This window comes from Artemia franciscana, chromosome 3, assembly GCF_032884065.1.
Source record: "Artemia franciscana chromosome 3, ASM3288406v1, whole genome shotgun sequence".
NCBI lineage: Eukaryota > Metazoa > Arthropoda > Branchiopoda > Anostraca > Artemiidae > Artemia > Artemia franciscana.
Genome location: NC_088865.1, coordinates 32,810,729 through 32,828,758, shown reverse-complemented (window position 1 = coordinate 32,828,758; position 18,030 = coordinate 32,810,729). Strand labels below are relative to the sequence as shown.

The 18,030-nt window shown below is 35.0% G+C and overlaps 1 protein-coding gene across 1 annotated transcript in view; it reads left to right on the top strand.

Moving 5' to 3' along the window:
• The window catches only part of LOC136025178 (uncharacterized), a 57,062-nt gene that overhangs the window by 7,097 nt on the left and 31,935 nt on the right, over window positions 1-18,030 (top strand). The window contains exons 3-6 of the mRNA XM_065700950.1: window positions 2,459-2,648; window positions 4,545-6,810; window positions 8,368-8,616; window positions 14,626-14,859. Of these exons, the coding sequence (XP_065557022.1) occupies window positions 2,459-2,648; window positions 4,545-6,810; window positions 8,368-8,616; window positions 14,626-14,859 (2,939 nt within the window). The remainder of the gene's footprint in view (window positions 1-2,458; window positions 2,649-4,544; window positions 6,811-8,367; window positions 8,617-14,625; window positions 14,860-18,030) is intronic.

The following is an 18,030-nucleotide window of genomic DNA, read 5'->3' as shown; positions in this document are numbered from 1 at the left end:
CATAATAGAATTGATTGATATATAGGAAACCTCTTGGCTGCTGTAGATGATCGTATTGGGTAAAATAAATTGTCGGGAAGAACTACGTAAAAAAGAAGAGCACCTACCTGAGCGTGTCCAAGAAAAACATTCCTGTAGGGGCGGGGGAAGTGTACCTAGAAAAGCAGAATGCGCTAAATAAAGATTACTTTTACCTACGATACAATCCAGTGTAGCTATTTCTGTATCATTATAAAGATCAGAGGAAGGGTAGAGTTGAGGGAGAAGAAAAGTAGCCTTCACTGCAATATTTTGGGCCCTTTGAAGTGAACAGAGAAGAGATTTATTTGTATTACCCCAGACAGAGCAGCAATAAGAATGGTAAGGATAAATAAAAGCATAATAAGAGAAACCATGACATCTGGAAGAAGAAATAAGTTAATCCGGTGCAACATTAAAGACTGACGGAGGATTAGGGAACAGGCGTGAGCTATATGCAGTTTAAAAGAAAGTAAACAGTCAAGATACACTCCAAGAAATTTCACCATAGTAGCTTGTTGTATAATATTGTTCCCATAAGTCAGGGTGATTGGCTCATGTACATCTCTCATATGGTAAGGGGTCCTGAAATTGACAATGGCACTCTTTTGGCTGTTAGACCTTGAGCAACAATTACATGTTATATACGTTGCCACTCCTCAATTTAAAAGAGAGACAACATGAAGAAGAAAGAAAACATAAGTACCATGATAGTATTGTTGAATAACATTTTAGGATGGTTGATCCAACTTAAAATCCCTTTATACTGACCCGGTCCATGATGTTGCGGGGACAAGGGAGTAGTTTTCGGAGTTCTTGCGTATTTGTAACTCCCCCATACCACTGAGGAATGGCCTATATTTTCATGAGAAAAATGGAAAAGCTTCTCAGTTAATAAAAAAATTAAATAAAAAAATAGACCGAAACCCCCCCCCCAAAATGGCTTTGTATTGAAACAAAAAGTACACCAGTGGAGTCGGCTTGGCCAAAGACCCTACACAGGAAACTTACAATCCCTTGGCTGAAACAACTATGAAAATGCCTTAGCTTGAACAAGCACTGATATGTCCTCCTTTTTTCTCTGCTGCTAGTAGGGCACTGGAACATAGAGAGCTGTTTAATGGCTTATTTTAAAGGAAATTGCTACATCTAGTACCTGTTGTAATTAACAAAACATGATATTAAAAAAAAAATTGACAAAAGCTGTAACTTCATATACAAGACGACGTCACAATCAGTTGTTGCAAATGGTGTTAAAAGTACAAGCTATATGGTGACGTTAGTTATAATGATGTTAGTATAATTTCTATTAAAGAACGAACTCTAGCCTATAGTAACCCCAATATTAAAATAAAATGCAAATTTTGACTAAAATTAAATCACCATATATATGATGATGCAATAGGCATTTCTTATGATAAGATTATATAACACAAGTATCTTTTGAAAAGTTTCTTCTTTAGGGTATGTTGTCATATTTGATAGACTCCAATGCCTGATTTCCTACTGTTTGTTCTTTACTATCTATTACGTGTGTAATCTATATTATTAAACAAAGCAACCGTATACCACTCCATACTTGCCCCACACACATTACTCAATTGTAGAGACATAGATATATCAAAGAAAAATTAGACTACACAGACATAGATTGTCTACAGCAAAATGGGCACTGTCCTCCCCCATTTTAAATTTTCTTTTTCGTTTTGCTACGGAATTATAAAAAAACGAACAATTTCTATGATAAAAATGTGCGCCTTTCATCCAGGGAGGCCCAGTCTCGGCTCAAAGTAATAGACCTTCTCCATGAAGTTTCTATATCAAATGCATGCCTTTCAATATAGGCAGTCTTGGTTCAAAGAAATGGGCCTTTTCCAGGATTAGAAATTATAGGAAATGCAGAGAAAATAAGTTTCTATTATTTCAATATATGTTCTTCAATCAGGGAGACCTAGTCTTGGCTTAAAGAAATCGGCCTTTTTCATGATAAGCTAATAAAAATAGCTCTTAATATGACTTTTCAGTTTCTTTTTTTTTTTGCAACAAAATTATAGAAAACACGAAGACAATACGTTTCTATAATTCAAATTTGTGCCTTTTAACCAGGGAGGCCTTGTCCTGACTTAAAGAATTCGGCCTTCTTCTTGAAGTGCTAAAAAATAACTCTTAATCTGACTTTTTGCTGTATTTGCAACAACATAATAGAAAACATGAAGCAAACATGTTTTCTAGGATTCAAATGTATGTCTTTCAATCAGGGAGGCCAAATCTTGGTTCATTTTTTTTTTTTAAAGATCAATGCAAATAGTGTAAACGAACATCAATGATAAGTAATTTACATAAAAGACCCTTCTTAGTTGCAATGCAAAAAATAGAAGGTGCTACCATATAAAGAATTATTCATACAAGGCGACTAACTGTTTGATTTTTTTTTAAACAGGTAAGTACAGTATAGGAAAGAAGGCAAAGACTGTCCCTTTGCCTGTATTTAATTCTGAAACTGCTGTTGCACCTGCACCAAAGAAGTTTTTTAAGTCAAGAGGACAAACTGAAGAGAACATTGCTCCTTCATCGTTCGCTTGTCATGTTAAGGAAAGTACAAACGGCGAATTACAAGATAATTTGTCAAGGTATTGCTTTTTATCCTTTTCCTGTATTTGTGCTTGTTCTAGGCAGATATGTATTCTGTTCTTTTTGGGAGAGGGGCTTAATTTTTAAAGGGTATTTTCAAGCTGTCAACTGTTCCTGATACCCTCCTTTTACGATGGCGCTCCGTATATTGAAAGCATATATTTTGCATTCTAATGGGGGGGGGCTCTTTGCCCTCCCTGCGGTGTACATTTATTCAATGCGTTATACATGTGTATAGGCGGTTTTCAATCTTAGATTGGCAAAATATTGATTACCCTGCTTTTTTGTTTTATTTCTGTTTTTAGGCATGTTTGCAATTGGACATATTTGAGCGCTGGAAAAAATTAGTCAACATTTTTGCCTGACAAAATTGGTTATTTGGAGAAATTGTAATCGCATTATTTGAATGATAACACAAATTTGCACAGTCTTCCTATTTTCAGATTGTATACTGTATTATAACTACATTAAAAACTATTCACGCCTATAGTAAAAACTATTTGCCTCCTTGAAGCATTTACCTGGACTAAACTGTTTTGAAGGTCAAAAAGCTAAGTAGCCAATTGCTGTCTTATTTGACTGTTATTGACGAAAAATGGCACCATGGGTGAAATTTTATGTAAAAAATTGTTAGGAAATGATAAATCAGAGTAGATTGACCGAGAAGATTTCACTAACAATATATCTATTAGTTGAATAGCCTTAGAATATGAAATCTTAGGTATCAGTTTTTGAGGAAAACTAAATCTAGCAAGGTTCTGCTTCTCTTAGCTGCATGGCATTAAGACCGTTAATATTAAAAAGTATGTCTCCATTTATGATATGCATTTGGTCAAATACAAATAAGGTGACCCGCACCTAATATAAATAAAACGTTATTCTCATTCCGGGTCATTAGCTTATTAATGTACAGTACAACGAAAAACTTCTTTCTGTTGCCTTCGATCCTTAGCTCTAAAGTGTGACAGCAGTGTTCTAGCACTTTGGTAGCTAAACAAGTTACATTGCGTTTTACATGTTTCTATCAAATTATGCATTGAAATTGGTAGTGTGTCGAAAATCAGTTCAAATCTTTAGGCAAAAAAAAAATTAATGAAAGCAGAAAAATACCTCAAGCGTTTCGACGTTTGCTCTGTGATAAACTTTTAACTTATTTTTTTCCCAGGGAACTTAGGTTTGGTCCGGTGAAAAAAACAACAACATTGGTCTATTAACTTTCAAACATGCACAATGGCCTTTCTGCATTTGACCTTTTTTCATATCTTATATACCCTCTGTGCTAATTATAGTGTGAAAACTTCTTTAATGGTTATAACATTTGTCTTATTTCCATCTATATCTTTAGTAAAAATTTCTTTCTTTAAATTTCTGTAAGATCATTTTAAACGATGGAAATTTTTAAGAATATTTAACACACATTTCGAGTTGTCTATGTATGGAATGAACAATGAAAAGTGTTTTTATTTTCTTTTAGCTAAATCAGAGTTTAAAGCCAAGTACAGTAACTGCTAAGTTGGATATGGATTACAGTTCGGTTTTGGGGATAAGCATATTTATGCTGCAGCATACGGAGTTCTACTTAAATTTTTGTTTAATTTATTTAAAGATGCAAAAAACATCAACCTTCAACGGAGAGCAGTCGTAAAATGGGTATACACGTAGTACGACATATAAAAGGAATAATACATCTGGTTGTAATAATAGCGAAAACGGCACTGAAAAACAAACAAACAACAATAACGTAAAAAACAAAGAAATAAAGAAATTCCTGGCAGAAGGGGTGTGGGAGGTAATTCAAACACGGGGAATCGTTGTATGATTTATTCGCTTTCATGTCTTTTTATTGTATTTTCTATAATTTATGTAATATCCTGAATAATGTAGAATCTTTTCAGGGTTCCTCTAACTGCTGTCTCTCCACCCCAAAAGTCACAATCTTTATCTGCTGGGTGGAATGGTTCTGGTCTGGATTGTCGAAGACCAATGTATACTGGTGATATCCTTATTGGACAGTCATCTTCAGAAAGTAATAGCAGTGAAGATGACAGCTACTCACCAAAAGGGAAAAAGACTAAAGGGAATAAAAAGACTAGAAAAGGAAAAAAGATCATTGTTACTCCATCGTGTCGAACTTTAAGGGCAAAGAAGGTTCTTGAGCTTGAAGATCCTCCTCCTCCTCAAATGGATTTTGATAGTTTTAGTGAGCCCAAAGTAGATAGTATGCCTTCGATTTTATCGCCTGCGACAGAACAACCGCCAGAACCTGAGTCAGATTTAAAGCCTAAACCAGCGATTAAGCTTAGGATTGTAAGAAACAAAAGTGATTCTTCGCTTGAGACTCAGCTCACGTCTCCTGAATTAACTCCTTCGAAAAATTATTCGTTTCACGAGTCTCCAGCAGATTTTATCCCTAAATTGAAAATTCGATTTAAAGGTCTCGATCCACCCCCTGATCTCAATGAAAAGAAAGATGATTCCGATATGAAAATACTCCAAGAAGAAACAGAAAAGGCTGAAAAGAAAGGTAATCTAATTTTAAAAGTACCTCGTGAGATATTTGAAGCTTCATCCATTAAAGAGGAGAATCGCCCTAAACGATCAGCACGAAGTCGTCATGTTAGTTATCAAGAATTGGATCCTGAAATTGAAGTTTCAGATGTAGCACCTACCATACCTAAACGTGCAAAATTAAGAAATAATAGTGGTGTAGAACAAGAGGCAAATGAATCTGAGAGAGCTCTTCGTAATAGTTCTCGAAGTTCTCATGTCAGCTATTTAGAGCTTGACACAGATCTAGAGCTTGGTGACTTACCTGTTTTAGGATCAGCCTCATTTGAAGGAAAACGAAGTACTAGAGGGAGGAAAGCGGAAAAAACTAAACACAATAAGTTGCCCATTTTGGAAAATGTGAGTCCAGAAAAAGAGGAAAAAGTTGTTCTGAAAGTTGAATCAGACTTGGAAAATAAGGTGGTAGAACCTCTTATTATATCAAAGCATACTAAACGAGGTAGAAAAGCTGCTGAATCTGTTAATGTTGATGAAATGAACCTTAAAACCGAAGCTCCGTCATTAGATGAAGACTTACCTCTGTCAAAGAGAAATAACAGAACGAAAAGAACTGTTAAGCCAAGCGAAAATGTAAGGCAACTCTCCATTCAAGAAGAATCAGATCTAAAGATCGCTTCTGATGGTCAACTAGACTTAGAATCATGCCAAAAAGATGTTCCAGAAATGAAAGAGTTGTCATTGGTCGTTGATGAAAAACTTCAAAATAAGGAAGTGAATAATATAGACTGCTCTATAATTGATGCAGTCGAAGAAAAACTTGCTAGTCTTTTTGGTTCAGCTGACGGAAATGAAACTTCAGCAGTTTCTAATATTGGCTTGGAAAAGAAGGTTGAGAACGATCTTCTCAAAGAAGTAATTGAACCTGAAGTGGAACAGATAGAAAGTCAGCAAGTCTTGCCCGAGTCTTGTGACACGGTAGTATCAGCTAGTGAAGTTGTAAAAGACAGTCAGGCTACTTTAATTCTATCACAAGAATCTGATTCAAGCCAAAGCTTGGCAGGCCCTCAGTACAATCTGAAAGACTCGCAAGAAACCGTAGATTTTGAAAAGAGTGCTATAAAAGAAGAGGGAGATATGCAACCGGTTGAGGAAACTGACAGTTCAACTAATCAATGTATAGAAAAAGAAAAGGTGTCCTTTGACAATGCAGAGTTATTTGAAAATCTTGAATGTAGAAAAATGGAAGTAAACTATGGCAAAATTGATATCACAAGTGAAATGTCTCAAAATTCTCCCGTTAGTTTTCAAGAAGAATGCCCACCTGCTTCTGTATCATCTATTGAATCATTTGATTCCTCTCAGGAAAGGGTTCTACAACCTAAAAAGGCTTTCTTTAAAAACAGGAGCCAAAGACCCGGGGAGTATACGAGTAAGAAAGCCTTTTCAATGTATAAGCATGTTTGGGTAGATGACCCTGTGATGGAGGAAATACAGCAGTCCAAAAGCTTGGATTCTAATAACCAGCCCTTCAAATTTGATGATAATTTTGAGGAGCCAAAGTTGACGCGAGTTTCGACGTGGCCAAAAACAAAAGCGTTCGTCGATGAAGAGGAGCTAATCACAAGCGTGAAATGTCCAAAAAGAGCCAAAGAGGTATGCCTTGTTTAAAACACTTTCGTTATGCTATGGAAGAATATGCTTAAGCACCACTCTTTTTATATGTCAGGTAACTTGAGTAATTAAAAATCAATAAGAATGTGGAAGAGAAAAATATGGAAAAGTCTGTTAATGCCTTTTGCAGAAGCAACGGTATGATGACCATCAAAAAAGGTTTAATTCATCAGTAAAGGATGTGCCACTGCTGTCAAACTCAATCATTTAATGATAGTATTTACTAATTGTTTCATAATTGAGTTAATTAGAGAATAAGAAATACATTAACGTAGATAAAAGCAAAAAAGAAAGAGAAAAGATACTACTAGTGTTTGCGCGTTTTGTAACGCCCGCATTATCTCCCCACACTCCTATGAGTAAGGGAAGAGATAATTGTTATGTATATTTATCAGATTAAATGAATTCTGTCGCTAGATTCTCATATTCTTGTCTTCTTTGAAGGTGTATTAAAGATTGCTCCATCAAATCAACTGGATTAAAAAGATGTTTGACTCAGATATTTGCTTAACGTTAAACGTTTCAATGAACATATAAAATGCATTTTCTTTTTCTTGATTAAATAGAACTATTATTGCTGATAATTCATTATGCCAAGGAGAATACTCATTTTCATGACCATCAAGGACATTACTTGTTCTCTATATTTATTCTAATAATTTGCCTCATATTAAAACTTTTTTGAATCAAACTCATAATATCTTTGACATACATTCAAGTAAAAATCGAGTGCTTCTAAACTTGAAAGTTCTTGAAGATGAAGTATCAGAAAAAAGCTTCAATTAAGTTGGGTGTGCTAATAATGAATATGTTATATTTATATACGCATAGATAATTTTGTTTTATATTTTTGAAGCTCCGTACAATGTTTGTTTTTGATTGTTAGTACCTTAGTTTTCTTTTGCGATCGCAACAATGAATAACTTCGAATTAAGCTCTATAAGTGTCCGCTCAACTTGTGCCAAAGTTGGTATTTGTCAGTACCAGGATAAAAATTATGAAGAGTTACTTGGAACTGAAATGATTTAATCTTTCTCTATCGGCATTTTCTTCTCCTATAGCCTAGCATTTTTATCCTTACTTCGAACCCCATTGATTTCACTGTTTCATTTGTCAGTCTGACTAATCACATAATTTTAGTTTGTAAATTTTATTAGATAACTCAACTCGTTCAGCCTGAAATGTTTTAAAGACGTTTTAGTAGTATTAATAAGTGTGTCTATATTTTTTTTTAATGTGATTCACTAACCTCCACGTTGAATCTATATGTAGAGCAAAAAGAAATATTTAGATATCTTCCAAAATATTGTTTTAAAGGTTGAGCAATAACGAAAATAATTATGGAAAAAAATATAAGGGAAGATATGAGCTATGCAGAGATGCAACTTCTCCCCATTATAAAAGCACCAAAATCATATTTACGCTATTACTCTATTTGTGTCATTAAATTTTTAGCTCTTCTAATTTTTGTCATTTAAATTCATCAAGCACCTTTTCTTTTTGATATTTGATTATAATTTTATAATGATTCTATTATAGTTGTACACAGTTGTGAAAAATGTGAAACATGCTCATCAAATGCAAGAGCAGGGAGAGTTCCAAGAGTATCAAGATGATGTGGACTATATTTTGGACGCTCTTCAATCTGGCAACCCTGTGGCGACCAGATGTCTTGCTGCAATTAGTTTAGCTCAGAAGTGCCTGGCTCCTGGATTTCGAATGCATTTAAGGGCTCATGGCACTGTTGCTAAATTTTTTCATGCGCTTAGGGATGCCCCATCCAGTCTGGTAGGCTTAATTTTTATAGTTTATCGCTATAACTTATACACATCGTCTGTAGAAGTGTACTTACGAAAATTCAAATTTGTACTGGAAATTGACAGCGTGGCCTTTAAAAAAAGAGGTACTGTAATGATGCTTAAAAAAATGAAAGTAAATAGGAACTTAAAAACTGAACTACCGGAAACATAAAGGAGATTCCGCTCCCCACAACCCCTGCTCTTAGCGGTAAATTTTAACTTGTGCTTTAAAGAAAGAAAGACCTTTACTTTGAGATATTGCTGGAATTTTTTTTGACGCATTGGTAAATGCGTCTGCATTTCGGGCAACTTTTAGCGAGTCTTGGATAAAGGATGGTAAAACTTAGGCAAGAGGTTTTTTCTGAATGCATGTTTAATGATTTTTATAATAGATGTTAATATCTTTGGAGTGGTAGAATTTTGTATCATCGAAGATTACCAGTTCTGTGACCTTTTATCTTGAATAAGCTAACATTACTGACATAGGGTTTTAAGGGAACTTTTAAGTCAACTTTGAAGAAGCCAGATACCTTTGGATATGCAAAATACTTGCCGGATGTGAATGAGTTAAAATGCAGTCATTGGTAATTTATTTCATTTTTTGATCGGCTGTATGTCGTTAACTTTCAAGTATTTCAATGACCAGTAACGTGCACATGCCAAAATTAATTTGCCTCGGAAGCGGGAATTTTTTTTTAACATTGCTACAAACTTGCTTGGTTGAAAAACAATCTAAAGCCCGACTCAGTGCAAACAATAGCTAAGTCTAGACTTGGCACAAAGAGGAGGTAAGCCAAGCAGCAACGGTGGAAGCTTCGATTCAATACAAATTGAAGTCCTCGTTCGGTGCAGAAGACAGCTAAGACCTGATTCCGTGCAAAAAACGAGCAAAGTTAAAACTTGGCGTAAAAACAAGTTTAGTTCAAACTCGGGGAAAAAATCGATCTGAATTTTAGTTTTGGAATTTTGGCGATAAATTGCGAAACCAATAGTTCATACCAACGTTCTTAGTCTTAATTAAAAAAGAAGCAAAGTTAAAGCTGTAGATTGATTGGTATTAATGCGAAATATGTCCCGACTCAGTTAAAAGCATGATCTAAGTCCTGACTTGTGTAAAAACAGTTTAAGTCCAAGCCGTGGATAATCTTCCCCAACGTCACTTTATAGCGTAAAGGTAAGAAGCTATCACTATGTTTAAATCGGAATTTTGCCAAGATCTTGAAAGAGAACCAACATGGGAAGTGGTACCTCCAGCCCCCCCCCCCCATCCTAAACTATCCACCCTGTTGTCGTCGTTTTCAAAGTAATATAGTCATGTTGCACCTTTTTTGGTTGTATAAAAAGAGAATTAAAAACAAATAAAGAATAGGTGATACCGGCTAACGAAAAGCAGAACAAATTACCATGCACCAGCTTGTTTACCATCCAAGACAAAAACAAACGCAATGACGCTACCACATATATTGTCTTTGACATAGTATTTTTGTTATATTTTCAAATAAGCAAGCATCCCCTAAATTTTGAAAATCCCGATCAAGTGCATTCCATTGTTTGCAACCTCTATAAATTATAGAAATGCCTAAACGAACTCACTCCAGTCTTGATGCCCACAGGTTTGAACTACCATACATCAGAGGCAACGCTCTAGCGTTGTCTTTAGTAAAAACCCATAAGGTTGCAATATATTATTTTTTTTTCTCCGAGCCATTTCTTTTGGAAGGGGGGGGGGCATAGAAAATTCGGAAATAGCTCATTGGATTGAAAATGTAAAGCTCTAGCTACCCTTTTTAAGAGTCAAAAGGATCAGGGGACAACCACCCCCCCCCCCCCCCTCCCACGCCCTTTTAGTGGCCCCTTAAGACGTCTGATCAATTTTTGGGGGGAGCTATTTTGTTCAAAATAGCCTAAATGTCAAATAATTAGGTCTACAGGGGTAACATAGCCCCCTCACAGCTCCTGGGGGAGGAGCTGTAGGCACTGAAAGTTGCAAGGCTGTGTACATATAAAATTTTTGTTTGGGAAAAGGAGATATGTTTGGTTTTGGGTATCCAAAAAAGCTTAGATTAGTAAGGTGAAGCTCTCGGGAAATGTTGAGGGAATGTTAAAGAAAATCGAAAGACTGTGTGCATGATCATTGTATAAAGGGCGAATCTGCAGTATCAAGGGACAGCTGAGGGGTATTAAGTTTAAATATTCAGGAAATGATTAGGAATATGGCCTTCCCCATCCCTGAATACTAATCGAAAGTTCAAAAAAGACATCTTGTTTAAAATAGTAAAAAGGTCTAGTAACTTTGCCTGTAAGGATGTCATGCTCCCATAGCTCTGGAACAAGAGTTTTGAATTTTGCGATCTGCCCATTGATTATATGTAGGATTTACTATTGGAAAAGAGGGAATGTTTAATCCTGGGTGGGTCCGAACTGGCTAATGATATTAAGGTATAGCTTTGGGAGATTTTAAGGAGGATGTCGAACTAAATCAAGAGACACTATGTGCATCCAGGTTATCAAAAAGGCGTATCTGCAACATATTAGGAGTAGCTAAGGGTATTCACTTGAAACTTTCAGGTCACTACTGCGACTAGTTGCAACTACTTGCGACTGCGAGTCCTTACAGCTTTGACTACTTCCGACTTTGCCTACGACTACTTGTGACTGTGAGTCCTTGCAATTGTGACTACTTGCGACTTCGCCTTCGACTAATTATGACTACTACTGAAACTATTCGTGGCCGAGACTGTGACTGCTTGCTACTATTCCTACCTCTACTTCTGACTACTTTCAGGGAATATTGAGACTGATGTTGAACAAAATTAAAACAGACGCTCTACATGTGTGTTGTCAAAACGGCGCATCTGAAATATCTCTTGAACGGGTGAAAGTACTAAATTGAAGCTTTAAGGGTATTGAGGCGGGTCTTGAAAAGTGCTCATAGAGTAAAGGCACCTTGTCCATTTTCGATGCCTCCTACTAATCGGAATTTTGAAATAGTCAGATTGTTCAAAATAATTTAAAGGTGTAATAGCTATGCCTCTGGGTACGCCATGCCCGTGCCACTCTTTGGGGGGGGGGGGGGGTCGTAAATTATACAATTTTCCATTGTTCAAATACAAGATTTGTTTTTAGGAAAGAGGGGAATGATGATTGTGGGTGTTTCAGAAAAGGCTAAGGGCATTAAGAAACCTTAAGAAATATTAATATAATAAATTGTAGTAGCTGTGTCTCTGGTTATGCCATGGCCGCCCTGTCGCCGGGGAAAGGGGTATTAATGTAATTTGCCTATTGTTCTACATACAGGATCTATTATTGAAAAGGAGGAGGGTTATTGGTTTGTGTGGGCCAGAAAAGGCTAAGGATATTAAGGTAAAACTTCAAGGAAAGTTGAAGGGGGTGTTTAACTAAACCGAAAGACACTATGTATATCCAAGTCATCAAAAGGGCCTAGCTGAAATATCTTAGGAACGGCTAGGAGCGTTAACTTAATATTTTCATGGCTTCTACTGCAACCGTAATAGCTACTGCGACTACTTGTGACTTCGACTATGACTACTTGTGATTGTGACTACTTGCGACAACTACTGTAACTTCTTGCGAGTGTGATTAAAACTCCTTGCGAATGCGGCTATTTTGGCTGTGATTGTGACTACTTGCATCTGTGACTGGGATTACTTGCGACTGCTTTCTGCTTTCAGTACTTGCTACTTTGACTACTTGAAACTGCAACCACATGTGAATGCGACTATAACTAAGGCTACTTATGATTGCGATTGTAGCTACTTGCGATTGTGACAACTTACGACCGTGACCACTCGGGACTATTACTACTTATGACTACTTGCTACTGCGACTACAAGAAGTTTTGACTGCTACTTTGACTGCTTGCGACTGTCACCAGGAATTTGACTACTTGCAACTATTACTGCGGCTACTTGCGACGTCGACAATTACAACCGCAGTTGCGATTGCTACTTCTAGTGCTGCTACTGTGATTACGACTGTGACAGCAAATATTACTGTTACTTCTACTGCTAAAACTAGATCAATTGAACTAAATTAAAAGAGTATAAGTGCATTCTGCTTGTCGAAATAGAAAAAAAAAATGTTCATAATACATTTTGTTTCCTGTAAAGTGCAAATGATCCATTAGGCCTTTGAACTTTTACGAGTCGGGGAGGGAAAGCGGCGCAAAAGTTAAATTCTCATTTGTAGGAATTTTTGAACGTTTTAAGTTTCATTTGAATATTCAATTTAAGTTTTACCCGTTTTAAGATTTATTTAATCAATTGTATCAGTATCTGTCATCTCTATGTTTGCTATAATTTTTTAATTTCTCTTCGTTTTTGGTTTCGTCTATTCTTCAATAGAAGTTTCTGGTTGTTTTAAGGTGAATTTCTGCCCGTCTTAAGTTTAATATGGCTCTTTACTTTTCTTTGAAAATCTTCTTTTTTTGCAATTTTTTTTTCTTTCAATTTATATCATGAGGACAGAGAGAAAGTTTTGTAATAAATAAATTAGGAAAACGCACTAAATTCTTAACATAAATGCACTGGTGTATGAAAAGAGCCATATAAAAATTACTTAGTATTATTTTTAGATATTTGTTTTAATTTCTATCTAATTCTTGAGTTTCTTTTTTACCTTTTAGAAGGTAAATTGCACTGTTTTGACACACTTTTATTCGTTTAATTTTTATAGTTAATCTACCTCCATAAAATTATTGCTAGAATAATGGGTGTATAAATGAAACATACACAAGGTTCCAAAAACCCTCAAAGCAATAATTACTTTACTTTTCTTTGAAATATCTAAATCATCTAATAAAATATCTAAATGTGTAATTCTTAGATATCTAGATAATTTTTTACTGTCCTTCGCGATGTTTTTCTTGGAAGAAATACTCTCATGTACTATAATACATAAACATCCCACTGATATTATTCTCGACATATTTCCATTTTCCATAGCTTCGCTTGTAATCTAAAGACAATAGTTCATAGATTTAATGAAACTATAGATTTTGATTTTTTAATATTTAAATTTAATTTATTAACCTTTAACCAAGAATCTATAGGTTATGGAGAATTGACTAAGTTTATTTCAAATAAAGTTGCTATGTTAGCTGTAGCCCAAATTGTGGTATCATTGGCGGATTGGTCAATGTAAGCATTGACAAACAGCAACAAAAGTAAAGGACGCGGAACTAATCCCTGTGGAACTCCAAAGGATGCATTACCACTTGGTGATGAATAGTCACGCAACATTGCACATTGGCAGCTATGAAATGGGGAACTTCAAAAAATGAAGAATATTTCCGTGAATTCCATGCACGGAAAGTTAAGACAGAAGAAGCTTATTGCTGGTCACGTCGAAAGCCTTCGTAAAACGTAAACAAATGCATCTTCTTTATAATTATTTTCCAAGCCATTAATTGCTTTATTATTTTCCAACCCATTAAATTGCTCTATTATTTTCCAATAGCTCAATTATTGCTCTGTTGTTTTTATCTCCCTAAAACCAAATTTGAGCTCAGTTATTAAATCATGAGTTCCTGAAAATTGACACCTAAAGTATAAAAAAAAACTAATCAAATGCCGTGATGACACTTTTTTAGTTTGATTAAAACAGTAATGTCTTGCCACGAATGTGCACAATAGAGAATTTTTGGTTAAAGGGAAAAAAAGTGTCTTTTTTTCCTTAATCAATCCATTGTTGTACCCGGTTTTCAGAAATTCCGTAAAATTAGTCTTCTGAAAAAAAAAAATTCCCCCCCCCCTCTTGATTACGATTGTCTGCATGCTTCTCTGTTCTGCCTATCTGGTGTATTAATATGTATCTAGTCCTCTTCTCCTCCTATATCCCTATGTCATTATCACCCTAGCCCTTAATCTCTTTTTTTTATGCCTCTTTCTCGTCTACAAACAATAAATTATGGATTATATCTGTTAGTTTGTCCTTTCTCTCGCTCTTTCTTTGAACTTAATTTCTATGACGTTTTCAGAGTGTTGGTTTGTGTACAGCAACTGTGATGTTTGTTCTGTCATTGGATAGGCTGAATGTTGACTTGGACAGAAGCTCATTAGAATTGATGTTGAATCTTCTGGATTCTGAGACTGAATCTACCCAATCAGTTGTGGATATTGAATATGAACGCAATCGGATAAAGGTCAAGCAAATATGTGATGAAGTCAAAAAGAAAAAACAGGCAATGCATTTGACGACAGATAATTTGACTGTAAGTCTGACTGGTCACATTATACGTAGGTATGTTTGTTGAGGGAAGGCAAAAGGGATGGGGCATGCTCTCTCCTTTGTAAGGTTAAGAGTATTATAAGGTAATATTAAGAAATTTGTAAGGTGAGAGAATTATGTGTGCTAAAACAAGAGAGGAATACGAGGTTTCTTCTGTTTTCTTCCCTTTCCCTGAGATAAATTCTTGGCTCTTGGTGTACCACAGAGAAAAGTTAATTAAAGTTTGTGGTAATGAACCAAGTTAAAAATTCCGGTGGATCCTATTTTAGGTTTTGAGAAGAAATAATTTTTTTGTTGTAAAAGGACCAAGTTCTCAATAGCTTCTGATTTCTGTTTTGGTACTTGTAATGTTTTTTTCATTTGAGTCGTAGACTAGTTTAATTCGGAAAAATGGTTTGTTACTGCAAAAGATATAGATTGCAGATTTTAACCAAACATTGATTTGTCCTTGGGATTGTAATATCTTGCTTAATGTTAAAGTAATTGTAAAAATTTTCGAAGGGTGATGTGGTTTAAATGATTTGAGAGCTGAGCATTGCCACTGGAATAATATAAGACAATAGAGCCGACATTATGATGATACTTTTGCTAGAAATAGTTAAAAGGATTCTTGTATTATATGCCAAAGAGTTCTACGAAACTGAACTAGGTTTAGTGGGGCCATTTGACGACTGACTCAAACGAGGCTTCTATTTTTCGTTCGCTGTTGATGTATTATTGCTGGAAATACATAAAAATATGAACTGTTTATTGGGCCGATTTCGTTATTAAAAGGACAAATTTGGATATCTCTTCTGAATATAGTCTTAGATCCAATCATACAATTTTTTTTATATTTTTTTTTTTATGCTACTTTAGCGTGTTCTAGTTTATAGTTCAGTGAATTAAATAGTATTTAAACCAAAGTGCCTGGTTTATTTTTGTCCTATCCTAAAGGGTCATCACGTTCCTAAACCTCGTGCTCTTATCCTAAAGATGTTTTTTCACATAACAATGGTTGGAAAATGAAAGTCCCCTCTTAAAGATGCGCACTTTCCTCTGCCTATTTGTAAGCAAACATGTGAATGTGATTTTTTATTTCCCACTAAATATGGGCGGCAATAAGAGGCCATCTATCACCTGGTTAACGTCCTTCTTAGCCGATTATCCAAATATATTTTTCCGAATAAAATGTATTCCTTCATGCGGATATAGCGGGTTAAATATCCCCTTCATATCCATTTGCAGAACCTTTCGCGAGAGCCATAAAGTTTGAGCCCGTAAATGCACTTTTTTAGGCTTCAGGCACTCCCCTCGCCCACATAATGATTCATAGACAGCCCCCTATAACTGGTGGGTATACAATACTGTATAACCGTCAATAATGCTGCATATATGTTATACATAATATCTGTAAATTTTGCTTAAGTATAATACATATTTAGAGACGAATACACAACCTTGCCGCAGCTTGACCTCTGAAACTAGGTGCTTGTTTAAATGTCACAATTTTTCTTTTGAATCACAAAATGGCTGCCATGCGACTTAACGGTGTCTCTTTTTTTTTACATAAAAAGGACACTAGAACTTCAATTTTCGTTCGGATAGTTTTTACCATCACTTGGTCGGTATGATCACGCTTGTTACTAAAAAGCAAATAAACTCGCAGCCTGTGTTCTCGGGGAAAAGGTGAAGTTGTGAGTTTTTGCATATCGAGCCTTGAAACATCCAATTTAGAATTCTTGGACATGTAGCATTTTACGGCAGAGCGTTTATCATAATCATCCCTTGTCCCATGAGGGAAGTTCCCATTTTATAAGTTATCTGTTTTTTTAATTTTTCTGGGCGACTTTAAATTCTAATAAACATATATGTGGAAACATCGTAAAAAGCAAATTCTTTTATCGTATTTAGTGTTATCAGAGTGGCATTTTTTTTTGTTCGAGTTTCTAGGTATTACTTGCTCGTTGTTCTGATTAGCTCGTTGCTACTAGCTCTTCCATGATTTCTATCATTCCAATTATGATCTGAGAAAAAAAAAGTGATTATGTTGAAGGTTCATTTCCTTACATTTATTTTCTTTAAAAACAAAATTTTTTAGACAACCTAACTCAATGTTTTTCTTGGAAGCTTCTGAACGAAAAAAAAGAAGGTTTTAACCTCCTATACATTCACTTTTGATGTATCAAAAAGTATTTTCCTCATGAAAACAGATGCCAGCCCTCTATATTTTTTATGTATTTCTTTTTATCTCTTTAGGTTCGAAGTAAGAGAATAGTAAACAAATTTTGATTATGTTCGTTTAAAAGACACTTTTTTTAATTAACTGCAAAATTAGGGATCTTTATCCAAAGCATTTCTGTTCAACTCCTTATAAAAACTTTCTGCTGGCTGTTGGACTAATGACTGTTAATAGGTTGTTGGAAAGATATCTTTAAGAAAGTTGTCCCGTTTCTTTGTTTGTTGTTTTCTTTCTTTATTTTCTTTTCTTTTCAGATGAGTTATTTGAAGCCATCTTTTGATTCTGTTCGTGTATTTTTTACAGCGCTGAATTATGCCACTAGGCATTTGTGCTGTCTGTCAGGCTTGAAAATGCATTTATGTTTAAATACAAAGCTGTTATTACATTAAAAGATGCATGCATTACCGAGTCCAAACATAAAAAACACGAAAATTTTCAATAAGCGTCAAAATGGAAATATTTTACTGCGTATGAAAACAAAGTCAAAACCGAAAAGACTCATTTTTAATTTAGTAAATCTGTGTAATTTTAAGCTCCTTCAAGTTGATACAACCACAAAATAAGAACTTTCAAACTCAATTTTTTTATTTTAAACCAAACGGAATGGGAAAACGTTTGAGTAGCATCACTTTTTCGTAAATGCGTCTTTGATATTCCTTGAATTCATGTACTCTGCATTTAAATTGGAAATCGTTTTCGTCAAAAAATAACTATATGGTTTACATGTATCATTCATTAATAGTCATTTGTCAATATTCAGGAACCAGTTAATGGTATTACATGTAAAGTGGTTATAATGAGTAAGTTTGATTTTTTTTTTAACATGACCTTAAGAAGCATTATGATAAATTTTGGTTCAATTGATAAGTTGTCTCATTTTATTATATTCTGCCAAAAAAAATCCAGTTTCCAGCTGTCTAGATTTACTTTTAT